The sequence below is a fragment of the Phaseolus vulgaris genome, chromosome 8, assembly GCF_000499845.2.
Source record: "Phaseolus vulgaris cultivar G19833 chromosome 8, P. vulgaris v2.0, whole genome shotgun sequence".
NCBI lineage: Eukaryota > Viridiplantae > Streptophyta > Magnoliopsida > Fabales > Fabaceae > Phaseolus > Phaseolus vulgaris.
Genome location: NC_023752.2, coordinates 9,930,531 through 9,944,441, shown reverse-complemented (window position 1 = coordinate 9,944,441; position 13,911 = coordinate 9,930,531). Strand labels below are relative to the sequence as shown.

Here is a 13,911-nt window from a genome sequence, read left to right as displayed (position 1 = left end):
ACTTTTATACTATGATAGAATTGTAACAATTTTTTGAAAAATTTACAACATAATTTTTTGAAAAGATTACACAATATTTAATGGATTTTGCTGTCAAAGTGGAATTTCTGGAAAATATTTTTTTGAGCTTATAAATTGAATTTAGTTGTGATTAAGATACTTATTTGTGTCTTCTTTTTTTACACTAGACAAATTGTTATAGGATTTTTTATTTAACTCATTACTAAAACAATATATGTTTTTCAAGGTTGTGACTAGTTAAAATGTGAATTAAAATTGACAAACTTGTATGGTAAAATTTTATCAACAATAGTGGAAGTGGTTTAATAAGATGAAGTATGAATGTTTTATTTTTAAGTTGAAAAAATTATAAATAAATAAAATATAATTATTTAAATTTTATTTCAAAAATCATTATTTTTTAAAAAATATTTCTTTTTTGACATTTTTTTTTAATTTTGAATTAATTTTTTTTTTAAATCATAATTCATTTTAGTGATCTGGATAAAGAGTAGAACACTTATATTCTATTAGAAATCGTATTTATAAGTTTTTCTTTGATTTTTTTTCTTGAGTTGAATTTTATGGAAATGGTTGTATGTTTGGGATAATTCTCTATTAACCAAGAACTTAAATAACATTTACTCTATTTCAAATATTTATGTATTTTAAAAAAAACACAAATCCTCCTGTATAGAAATCAAAATAATTATGACAAGATGAGCTTCACATCCATGACATCTATCAAAAACATAAATAGTTTATCTTGCCCTTTTAACTTGTTTAAATTAAGTTTAAACTCTCAATTTCTCTATTCTTATAGTTATTATGAATAGATAGTTGGTTTTAATGAGAGTGCAAGTTATATTTGAGCAAATTATACTTCTGTTGACCATTTTAATTTTATATAAAAGTTGGAAATTGTTATATTGATTTTGAGTGAAGTTTTAAAAACAAGTTTGGTCCTCTTGCATGATGTTGGTTTTATGGTGTTTTCATTTAAATAGTGGATTTTTCTCAAGAAAAATATAACAGAAATCAACATTTATTTTTAGTTCCCTTTTCGCTCAATCTAAACAAATTTTGTTCAAACAAAAATGGAATAGGAAATCAACCTTGTTCTTTGCTCAATTAAGGAAAATACCACAATAAATAAAAAAGTTATAATAAAAAATGCATTTAAATTTTAATTAATTATATAACTTTTTTTAAAAATATTATTCATATTAATGTACATATACATGAGTTACTGGCTAGTTTTATTATAAATAATAATCTATACTTATATATAAAGGGATTCCCTCTTTAACTGCTCTCAAATTTTTTCCTATTTTATCTTTAGACTAATATTTGGTTTTATTTCATTATTTTGGTTATTGCGTCATTTTCTACTTTTTAAAAATATTTAAAATAGATTATCGGTTTTGAATTAAAAGATATGATTTATTTTAAAATTATGAGAGAAAAACAAATATTAGGGAACGTGAATAGTGGCCAAAGTAGTGGCAACAATTTTGAAATGTAACATATTCTTTTTAACTTCTTTCATAAATATTTTAACTCCCCACTTCTTGGGTTAACTTCCATGATTCCCTTTAACTGTTAACTCCTTATTTTAAGTCCTTTAATAGTGCTCCCCTTTGACTCCTTATTTTAAGTCACTAACACCCAACCTTCTTAAAAGAAATTATTACTTTTACTTTTGGATAATAAGAAGAAGGCAAAAGAAAGATAAGTGTTTTTCTATATGTTTCTTCTTTTTGTTAGTATGTTTCCTCTTAACGGAGTTTGACAAAGACGAAGAATGGTTCCGATGGAGTTATTGGAAATAAGGCTTAACATATGCAATTCAGAGGTACATCATTGAGTCAGACACCTAATTGAAAGGGAGACAGGCGCAACTCCGTGACTCGATCATTAGTGCACCGGCGCAACTTCGTGACTCGATCATTAGTGCACAGGCGCAACTCCGTGACTCGATCATTAGTGCACGCTACTCCTCTCCAATCGGTGCACGCTACTGCCGCTTACTAATGCCATAACAACTCCCCTTTCTATTTTTTTTGTTTCGGTTCGTTCTTTTATAATAATTTATTATTTACATCTTTGTTTCCTCTTCCCTTTCTATCTTTTTTTTTTCGGTTCGTTCTTCAATAATAATTTATTATTTACGTCTCTCTCTTCTTTTCCTTTTCTATCTTTTTTTTCTTTCTATTGGTTTTTCTATAATAATTTATTATTTAGTCTCTTTCCTTTCCCATTTTTATCTTTTTTGTTTGTTCTTTTATAATAATTTATTATTTACGTACCTCTCCTTTTCCGTAACTATATCAACCTTTTTTAAAAATACCATTATCTTTAAGTTGATTTGAGTTCTAATGGGATCATTCATTTTTTTAAATTGTTTTTGGTCAATATTTCTGTAATATAAAAATGTGTATATTTAATTGTTGTGTAATAACATAAACGATTAGTAGATTTTAATTTTTTTAAAACATAAAGAATTTAACAAAATAAAATAAAATCAATAGATACAAGTTTATTATTTGTTTTTTTAATTTTTTTATTCGCTGTTGTTAGTTTGGGATTTTATTGAAAAAGGGTGCTGATTATTAAGGTAGTGTTAAAAAGGGCGTTGATTATTAATGTTTTAAAATAAATAATTAATATTATTTTGAAAAATTAATATATTTTGATGTGATGAAAATCTTTTATTGTTAAAGATCCATTTTTTTGTGAGTATCATTTGGAAGTAAAATATTTTATTTGTTCTCACTTAATGGAGAGATTGGTAAGTTAATTTTATTTTTTGTTATCACCTAACTGGCAGGAGAGTGGAGAGATTGGTTACTTTTCTGTTTTAAATTGATATTCTTCTTTATTAAATATGAATGTGGATTTATGGACGGTTGTTACTCTTTTTTAGGCAAAAGAGTGATATATAAAATAACTGTGAAAGAGAAATAATATAAAAACATATGTCTCCAAAATCCTTCAAAATCTTAATTTTGATATTCTGAAAGAGTGATATATAAGAGAACTAGGGAGAGAAATAATATAAAAACATAAAAACATGTTAATGTTGTTGTAAAACAGAACCTAATATAGCAAAACAAAAACGAAAAACAGAGTGTGTGAAACGGAAATGGTTTGTGCGTGGAAAACCCTAGCTTTTTGATTCCGTTGGAGGAGATCTCGGAAGTGCAGTAGAAACTGGAACTTACCGAGATCTTCGCACTCGTTGCCCTCTCCACCCTGGATCGTGGCCGCATGACCGGGAAAGCACTACCTTGCCCTTCGAAAGTTGAAGAACGTTGCTCCGCTTCCGCGCACGCTGTGCCTGGTCCTTCGGGATTTTAGAACGTTGCCGCCGCAGTTGCAAGGTTGGACGGAAACACGTGGGTTTGGAAGTTGGAACGGATTCTTGGATCCTCTCCCTATATAAGAGAGCTCCACCCTCTTCAGAAATGCATCTCTCACTCTCACTACTTCATCTTCTTCCTCCTCCGATTCATCATCTTCTTCCTTTTCCCAATTTTTCTCTTTTTAATTTCTCTTTCCTCTTTATTTTAATATTATAATATTATGGGTTCTATTTGATATTACTCTTTTAGAAGAGAAACTTGCTAGTTCTGATCCTCGAAAATTACCGGGAAGTTCCTGTTGTATCCTGGGGGACTTGCGGAATACACCGCGGATAAGTCCTTATGGACAGTGATTACTCACGCCTCGGGAAACCTTTTTGTTCGTTTTAAAGCCTATATTACTACAATCGTAAGGACTTATGGCTGAAAATCCGAACAACAACGACAACACTGCTCCGGAAACATCAAATGTTGTTTCCGCAACGCAAACCATTTTTGCGAAACCTTTTCCGGACGTCTCCAAAATTGAAGTCTTCACCGGTCAGAACTTCCGACGTTGGCAAGAACGCGTGTCCACCCTATTGGACATGTACGGAGTTGCTCATGCACTTACAACTGCCAAACCCGACTCAACCACGGCTGCAAAACAAGTTGACGACTGGATCCATGCGAATAAGGTATGCCGTCACACTTTACTCAGTGTGTTATCTAACGATCTGTTCGATGTTTATGCTTCTTATAAGAATGCGAAAGATATTTGGGATTCTCTTATCCTCAAATACTGCCGAAGACATCGTCAGACAAAGGTTCGTAATTGCAAAATACTACCGCTGGGAGATGATCGAAGGCAAAGACATCAAAATCCAAATAAACGAATATCACAAGCTGATTGAAGATATCAAAACTGAAAGCATAAAATTGCCAGATGAATTCGTGTATGAACTCTTGATCGAAAAGCTTCCGCAGTCTTGGACGGATTACAAACAACAACTGAAGCACAGACAGAAACAGATGTCTCTATCACATTTGATCACCCACATCATCATTGAAGACACAAACAGGAAGGAGTGCGCTGCTGCAAAGGCCAAAGCTTTGTCTGCCAAAGCAAACGTGATAGAAGACAAACCAGCTCCAAAAAGGTACGAGAAAAAATTTGATCACAAAAAGAAACCTAATAACAAATTCTCTCGTCCCAGTGGAACTAACCCCACTTTCAAGAAAAAGGGTAATTGCTTTGTCTGTGGAAAGCCAGGCCATCATGCACCTCAGTGCAGACATAGGGCTAAAAACGACTATCCTCCTAAGGCAAATCTAGCCGAAGGGGAAGATACTATTGTGGCATTCGTTTCACAAGTAAACCTTGTGACAAATGTGAGCAAATGGGTGGTAGACTCTGGGGCTACCAGACACATCTGTGCAAACAGAAATGTGTTCACCTCCTACACAAGTGTGGGGGATGGAGAAGAACAAGTATATCTCGGTGACTCCAGGACAACTCCTGTCCTAGGAAAAGGAAAAGTTCTTCTGAAGCTCACATCTGGTAAAACTCTAGCTTTGAATGATGTGCTACATGTACCATCAATTAGAGTTAATTTGGTCTCTGTGGCATTACTAAGCAAAGTTGGGGTTAAAGTGTCATTTGAATCTGATAAGATTGTTATGACAAAAAACAATGTTTTTGTGGGAAAGGGATATTGTGATCAAGGCCTTTTTGTATTAAACATTTCTGAAATTATGAATGAATCTACATCTTTTGCTTATATTGTTGACTCGTATGATATATGGCATGCTAGATTAGGACATGTGAATTCTTCGTATGTTATAAAATTGCAACGGCTAGGATTAATCAACATGCATGACAAAGAAAGTAGTAAATGTGATGTATGCGTAGAATCTAAAATAACGAAGAAAACATGTCACTCTGTAGAACGTCAAACTGAAATTCTTGGTTTAATTCTTACCGACCTTGCTGATTTAAAACAAACCATGTCTAGAGGTGGTAAAAATTATTTTGTAACCTTTATAGATGATTTTTCTAGATACACCAAAGTGTATTTAATTAAACATAAGGATGAAGCTTTTGACATGTTTTTAACTTACAAAGCGGAAGTAGAAAATCAACTTAATAAGAAAATTAAGAGAATTAGATCAGATAGAGGTGGTGAATATGTTTTATTTAATGACTATTGTGTAAAAGAAGGTATTATTCATGAAGTAACCCCACCATATTCACCTGAGTCTAATGGAGTAGCTGAAAGGAAAAATAGGACTCTTAAAGAAATGATGAATGCCATGCTTATTAGTTCTAATGCTCCTGATAACTTATGGGGTGAATCTCTGCTTACTGCGTGTTTTTTACAAAATAGGATACCACATAGGAAAACTGGTAAAACACCCTATGAATTGTGGAAAGGTTATCAACCTAATTTGAAATACCTAAGAGTGTGGGGGAGTTTAGCTAAAGTGATGTTACTTGATCCTAAGAAAAGGAAAATAGGCTCTAAAACATCTGATTGTATGTTCTTAGAATATGCAGAACATAGTGCTGCCTATAGGTTTCTAGTTCTTAATAGTGACATAATTGAACGCAACACTATAGTAGAGACAAAAAACGCTGAGTTCTTTGAACACATCTTTCCGCTAAAGAGTAGTGGTACATCTGAACAACCTATAGATAGTGTTAGTGATACCTTGAGTGAGGATGTTAGAAGAAGTAAAAGACAGAGAAAGGAAACATCTTTTGGAAATGACTTTTATACTTATCTAGTTGAGAATGATCCAATAAGTTTTGTAGAAGCTACTAGTGCTCCTGATGCTAAACATTGGGATAAGGCCATTAAAACAGAGCTTGAATCAATTAAGAAAAATAATACGTGGACCTTAGTAGATCTGCCTAAAGGAGCAAAACCCATTGGTTGTAAGTGGATCTTTAAGAAGAAGTATCATCCTGATGGATCCATAGAGAAATATAAGGCAAGATTAGTTGCTAAAGGGTTTACTCAAAAACATAACATAGATTACTTTGATACTTTTGCACCTGTTACTAGGATTTCCTCTATTCGTGTATTGCTAGCCTTAGCATCTATCCATAAGTTAGTAATTCACCAAATGGATGTTAAAACAGCTTTTCTGAATGGTGAATTAGAAGAGGAAATTTATATGACTCAACCTGAAGGTTGTGTAGTCCTAGGTCAAAAGGAAAAAGTATGCAAACTTTTAAAATCTTTGTATGGTTTGAAACAAGCACCAAAACAATGGCATGAAAAACTTGATAATGTTTTACTTTGTGAAGGTTTTTCTACCAATGATGCTGATAAATGTGTGTATTCTAGATCTGAGAATGGTGAATATGTCATTATATGTTTGTATGTGGATGACATGCTAATTTTTGGTACATGCAATGATATAGTTTTTAAAACAAAATTATTTCTTGGATCTAAGTTTGAGATGAAAGACATGGGTGAAGCAAGTGTGATTCTAGGAGTTAAAATCATAAGGAAGGGAGATAGTATATTACTATCCCAAGAAAAATACACTGAGAAACTTCTAAAGAAGTTTGGTTACTATGACTTTAAGTCAGTGAGTACCCCTTATGATGCTAACTCTAAATTAAAGAAGAACAGAGGAGAATCTATTTCTCAAACTCAGTATGCCCAGATAATTGGGAGCTTATTGCATTTAATGAGCTTTTCTAGACCAGATATTGCTTATGCAGTAGGTAGATTGAGTAGATACACTCAATGTCCTAGTCAGGATCATTGGGAAGCACTTGCGAGACTCATGAAATACTTGAGAGGTACAATGGATTATGCCATTGAATATAGTGGATTTCCCGCTGTGCTAGAAGGGTACAGTGATGCTAACTGGATCTCTGATTCAGATGAGACAAAATCCACTAGTGGTTATGTATTTACACTTGGGGGTGGTGCAGTTACATGGAGATCAGCCAGACAAACTATTATTGCAAGATCAACAATGGAATCTGAGTTTGTTGCTCTAGAAATGGCTGGTAGTGAAGCTGAGTGGTTGAAAAACTTCTTAGCAAACATTCCTTTAGGAATGAAACCAACCCCATCTGTATCAATGCATTGTGATTGCCATCGGCAATAGCCATAGCTAAAAATAAGAGCTATAATGGAAAGAATAGACATATACAATTAAGACACAATTTGGTGAAACAGCTGTTAAAGAGTGGAACGATTTCTATTGACTATGTCAAGTCAGAACGGAATTTGGCAGATCCTCTGACAAAACCCCTAGGGAGAAAAATGATTTTAGAAACATCGAGGGGAATGGGACTTAAGCCACTTGCAAACAAACAAGAGATGGAAACCCAACCTTTGTGATTGGAGATCCCATGAATAAGGTTCATATGGGTAAAAACAAGTCACTTGTTAGTTCTGCTAGCACTAATATTGATTTTAAATCAAGTTTGTCCATTCCTATGGTGTGTGTGAAAGTGCTAGATACTACATTATCGAGAGGATAAACTTTGTGGTTAAAATTCAGAAGTAAAAGAGTTTTAACGATTTACAAAGTTCTAATGATTTTCATATCCCTTATGGGTGGTGTATGATTTGTAGCATACACTTGATGAAATCACCTATATGAGTGTCAAGTGGGGCCGCTTGCATGAGATCTTGGCAAGATCTCTATAGCACTCATGAATACCGGGCACGCGCATGGCCTAGTAGCGCAACACAGTGATAACAGCAAGTAATGTGGGGGTGTATTGTGACTGATAAACCTCTAACACATACTAAGTGTCTTGGTTCATATAGCTTGCTATACCAACTACACTATGTGTTACGTTCATCAATCTAAGACTGGTTCATATAGCTTGCTATACCAGATCTGATGCATTACATCTTAGATGAACCCAGAATATTCTTTTCTTTCTCTATCTCTATGTTTTATCTTTTGCAATATGTGGGGGATTGTTGTAAAACAGAACCTAATATAGCAAAACAAAAACGAAAAACAGAGTGTGTGAAACGGAAATGGTTTGTGCGTGGAAAACCCTAGCTTTTTGATTCCGTTGGAGGAGATCTCGGAAGTGCAGTAGAAACTGGAACTTACCGAGATCTTCGCACTCGTTGCCCTCTCCACCCTGGATCGTGGCCGCATGACCGGGAAAGCACTACCTTGCCCTTCGAAAGTTGAAGAACGTTGCTCCGCTTCCGCGCACGCTGTGCCTGGTCCTTCGGGATTTTAGAACGTTGCCACCGCAGTTGCAAGGTTGGACGGAAACACGTGGGTTTGGAAGTTGGAACGGATTCTTGGATCCTCTCCCTATATAAGAGAGCTCCACCCTCTTCAGAAATGCATCTCTCACTCTCACTACTTCATCTTCTTCCTCCGATTCATCATCTTCTTCCTTTTCCCAATTTTTCTCTTTTTAATTTCTCTTTCCTCTTTATTTTAATATTATAATATTCTGGGTTCTATTTGATATTACTCTTTTAGAAGAGAAACTTGCTAGTTCTGATCCTCGAAAATTACCGGGAAGTTCCTGTTGTATCCTGGGGGACTTGCGGAATACACCGCGGATAAGTCCTTACGGACAGTGATTACTCACGCCTCGGGAAACCTTTTTGTTCGTTTTAAAGCCTATATTACTACAAATGTCTCCAAAATCCTAATTTTGAGATTCTGAAACTGTATTGTTGTTCTTCCGTCTCCTCAATGCTTCAAAAACCCTAATGTTGAGATTCTGAAATTGTGTATTGCTAATTTTCTTCATATTTCATCTCTTTTATTTATCTTATTTTAAACATATTTAATTAAAAATAAATATAAATATAAGTAATAAAAAATTAACACAAATAATAATATATTATTTAATTTGATTAAATTTTATATTTAATTATATAAAAAAAAATAAAAAAAAAATGCGGAGCTCTCGCGCCGCTAGTAATAATAAAGATAATATTAGAGAAAAATTCATTAGATCTCGATTATATGTTTGTTCAACAAAATTTTAAAACATGAATTTTATTTTATATTATATCAAGATCGATTTAAGCAAATTTTTCGTCTAATGATTTAAAAAACACATACGTCTAAAGAATAGTTTTGAGTGATAGTCCAACTCAAAGATAATAAAGAAACATGAACTTAAGAATTTTATGGTATAATTCTAGTATTGTAAATGTTTATCCTATCTTGCAAACAATGTTCATCTAATCATCATCTTACAAGAGGATCATATCAAAGACTTAAAAAATATCAATGTTGTGGTATGTCAACTATATATAAATTAACAATCTTGAATGACTAATTAAAGGAAAATACATGCAATAAAAATAAACAACAATGAAGAGAAGTTTTTTTTAAAAAAAGCAATAAAAGATTGATATATTTATTATAATATATTAATAGGTAATTTTCCATCTAGGTTTGATCACAAACAATTGAGTTATGACTAATTATTTCTAATATGTTATGAAATACAATAGTCACATATTTTTAATATATTCTTTATGATTTATTAAAAAACAAAAAATTATGAGTGAAAGCTTATTATTATTGTAAAATTCAACTTGGGGAAACACCAATTTCCATCTAGAAATGAAAGTATAAACCCTTGTCCTGTTTTCTGCAAAGGTTTAAGGTTAAGGTTTTGCGAAGCACCTGATTCCTCTAATGGCGTCCATCGTATCTACCAAGGCCAATCAGTTTCGCTATTCGATGCGTCTTCTCTTCTCACACCTTCTTCACCATGGCAGACCCTCCACGCTTTCAACACCTTTCTCTCCTCATCTTCAACTACTCCGTCACCCTCACCAGGTTCAGTTTCCTTCCATCTCTAGTCATCCCTGAAAAGAAAATAATCATTTTTTGCACATAAAGTTCATTGCTTGATTCTATCTCTCGTCTGTCTTCTTCCATCTCAATTGGGTCACTTCAAATTCTCATTGGGTGTCTTTTTCCTTTGACATTTTAGGTTGGGAATCAAGTTTTTGGTAATGGGTCGTTAGGGTTGTGTCAAAGGTTTCTGTCTTCTTCTGCTGTTAATGTTAGTGGAGAAAAATCAGCCACAGATTCAGATCACTCTGCAAAAGATGGTTCTGGCCAAGGGAAGGAGTCTGGAGGTGGAGAGAAACAGGATCAGAAAAATGATGCTGGGAAACCTGTCCGTGGAGGGGTGTGTGTATATCTACAATTGTTGTTACTAGCAATGTGGATTTGTTCCTTGACATATTTTTTGGTTAATTTTGAATTTTCTGTGATGGTGGCTGGAGTTGTGAGCTGATTTTGTGTTCTGCCTTGCAGCCTGTCTCTTGGTTGAGTTTTCTCTTACTGGTTCTCACTGGAGCTGGATTGGTGTTCTACTATGACAGGGAAAAGAAACGACATATTGAAGGTAGATTACTATGGTGAGTTGTGTTTTTTGTGGTATGCATGTGGTGGCGTCTTTGTTAATTGCATATTTATTGTTTGTTTAGATTACATTTTTTACCAGTGTTTAGGCTATGTATTGTGCAAGATAAATGTTTAATTAATGTAATTAAAACTCATAATAAATAAATTTTTGTGATATATAAATTGTATTACAATTAAATTTCATACTAAATAAACATATTTGAATATATAAATGATATTTTAGATTTACATTAAACAATTTAAATTGTGATATAAGATTATCTTTTATGCTGATGAATTCTTTTAACAAAAGTTATTGAAATTCAATTTAGAAATAGATATATAAACAAATAAGACTTAATCAAGAGGAATAGATGGCTAAGAAAACTAAGTATACAGTTTGATGGTTGAGAAATAAAATTTTTGGTTAATTGCAGGAATAGTGTGGACATGTATATCCAATGGGGGGAGAAAAGAATGTACTGAATGTCTAACTAAGAGAATGGGGAGATAGAATCTCACTCTCCAAGTTATAAAATTTAATTTATAATATAAAAAGTAGATATATATAATTTTTGAGCTGTTAAAAAAGTTGTGGCATTTTTCATTGTGTATTTTATAGAACCTTAAGGGGGTTGAATCTAGTTTGTGGATGAAGTTTATTACAAGGTTTATAGTACCACATATTTGTGACTCAGGGGTAGCACGAAAAGAAATAAGATCAAATAGCTCCATTTCCTATTGCATTTCAATTTGATTTTGAGGTACTGTGGATGTTTTCCTCTTCTGTTTATTGATTCAACTTTTGCTGCTGTAGAAATACGTAGTAATACGGAGGCAGTTAAGCAGGGGCCTTCTGTAGGAAAAGCTGCAATTGGGGGCCCATTTCGCCTTATCAACCATCAAGGAAAACATGTAACTGAAAAGGATTTCTTGGGAAAGTGGACTTTGTTATATTTTGGCTTTACTCACTGCCCAGATATCTGTCCAGATGAACTACAGAAGTTAGCGGCTGCTGTTGATAAAATAAGTAAGTTTTTGTAGGTGATTTGTCAGCGTATGTCAGGCTGGTTTTCAACTTTGGAGATTAAAATATGCTCTAATTTTTATTATCATAGTCAATGAATAATTAAAATACCAATTGATATCTGAAATAATGAATTCATGAGAGGTTCATGTCTAGAGTGTGGTTGAGTCATTGAGGTTCAATGGGATAGTGATTAAAATGAAATTTCAAGTGCTTTTTGTTGTTGGCACATTGATTTAACCTATGGCTGTTAAGAAAGCACAATACAGTTTTTGAATCTTAAATCTTTTGATCTTGTGATTATAATGGTAATAGTATCCATATTTCTTTTGATTCCCTGCAGAGGAGAAAGGTGGAATTGAAACTGTTCCAGTTTTTATCTCGGTTGATCCTGAGAGGGATACCGTTGAACAAGTGGGCGAATATGTCAAAGGTGCTTAGCGTCTATATTTGTGATCTGTCTGTTTGTTTTTCTTTTTCCCTGGAAAGAGGGGGTTTCTGTAGATAGATATTAGTTACTTAATTTAAGGTTATTGTATCAATTTATACTTTTCAGAGTTTCATCCGAAGTTAATTGGATTAACTGGTAGCCCGGATGAGATCAAGAATGTTGCCCGTGCATATCGAGTTTATTACATGAAGACAGTAGAGGAAGACTCAGATTATCTTGTTGATCACTCCATAGTTATGTATGTAATATTGCTTGTGCTTCATATATACTACATTCTGTTTCCCCAATTGATCTTGGTGCTGTATCCTAAAAGTCTACCTAAGATTTGAAATCTTGGTAATTGAAATTGAAATATGTGGTCGATCTAACCTTGAAATATTGTTATGGCAAGGATGTGATGAGATTAATGGTTATGTAGGTAATGTCCATTAAGTTGTGAATGACCTAATGTTTGAAATACACTCATCATGAATTATTAGCTATTATCCACATGCATGTCCATCATATTTGGAGCTAATAAGCCTATGATTACTTTACAAGTTTCTTTGACTTTTGACCAAATTTAACATTTCTGATAAATTTCTGTCTGTTTCAGTTGTTAGTGTCAAGTCAACATATTCAGATAGAGGATCTTCTGGCTATTTTGTTTAGCAATTAGTATGCGTAGCCAGATAATTTTGTTTTCCTGGTTACTCTTATTAGTGATTCCCTTTCTGATTATGCTTATGCATTTTCATTTTATCTGTGCGTATGTAATTGTATATTTAGTTGCTGCATCTGCAGGATTGTATTGCTTTTGTAAAGTATGATTCTTCTTGAATAATTAATACTAATCTGATAATTCTGTCCAGATACCTGATGAGCCCTGACATGGAATTTGTAAAGTTTTTTGGCAAGAACAATGATGTTGACTCACTTGCTGATGGAGTTATTAAAGAGATAAAGCAGTACAAGAAGTAAGCTGCAGAGTCATGCTATTGGTACCCTCATTTCTTTCCCATGTGGAAACAAAATTGCCAGTGAATTTTGGCCTCAGTGGTAGTTGTTAACTACACCAGCATCTAAATTGGTGTCATTTATTCAATGTTTGGTATTGTACTCTGATTTTTTTTTTTTTTTGAGAGATTATATATGTGCATTTTGATATGCAATGGCCATGTGAGATCTTATAATAAGAAACACCATGGTTTATAGACAATTTCTTGATGAGATGTTAAATTACAACTCATTATTGGTGAGTTATCACTTATAAAATGATATTATTTGGTTTCCTTTCTTTCATTAGTAGCAGGACCCTTTTGAATTTGCACTCCATTAATCATTTGCATGAATTTCTGGATGCTGGTTTAAATGTGGCTAGCTACAACTTTAGTACAACGAAGAATAGCTAAAGTTTGGATAACTAAAAAGGCTACTAAAAATCACTACTCAAAGAGTGATAAAGTGACTAAAAAAATGTGGAGTAACTGTTAGTATTAGCTGTGTTCAATATACCCTTAACTTGCAAGATGATTTCAGACTTGTACTATTTTCCCATTTTGGCAGATCCACCCCAAGCTTCAAGGTTTCCTAGTGCTTTTGTGATATGTGTGTTTAGGCGTTTTACTTTATGCCCCTATTTAGGGTTTAGGGTTCATAGTTAATGATGGGATGTAGATTTATTTGAAGTGTTAATACGCGGAATTGTTCCTTAGACGATTGTT

At 33.3% G+C, this 13,911-nt stretch overlaps 1 protein-coding gene across 1 annotated transcript; it reads left to right on the top strand.

The window, feature by feature from the left end:
* Nucleotides 1-9,921: 9,921 nt before the first annotated feature.
* Nucleotides 9,922-13,489, top strand: LOC137826572 (protein SCO1 homolog 1, mitochondrial). Its single transcript, XM_068632581.1, has 7 exons — nt 9,922-10,154; nt 10,312-10,512; nt 10,641-10,731; nt 11,548-11,760; nt 12,101-12,190; nt 12,314-12,446; nt 13,060-13,489. Exons 1-7 carry the CDS (start codon nt 10,011-10,013, stop codon nt 13,166-13,168), a joined length of 981 nt encoding a protein of 326 aa, XP_068488682.1. The 5' UTR covers nt 9,922-10,010; the 3' UTR covers nt 13,169-13,489.
* Nucleotides 13,490-13,911: the final 422 nt, after the last annotated feature.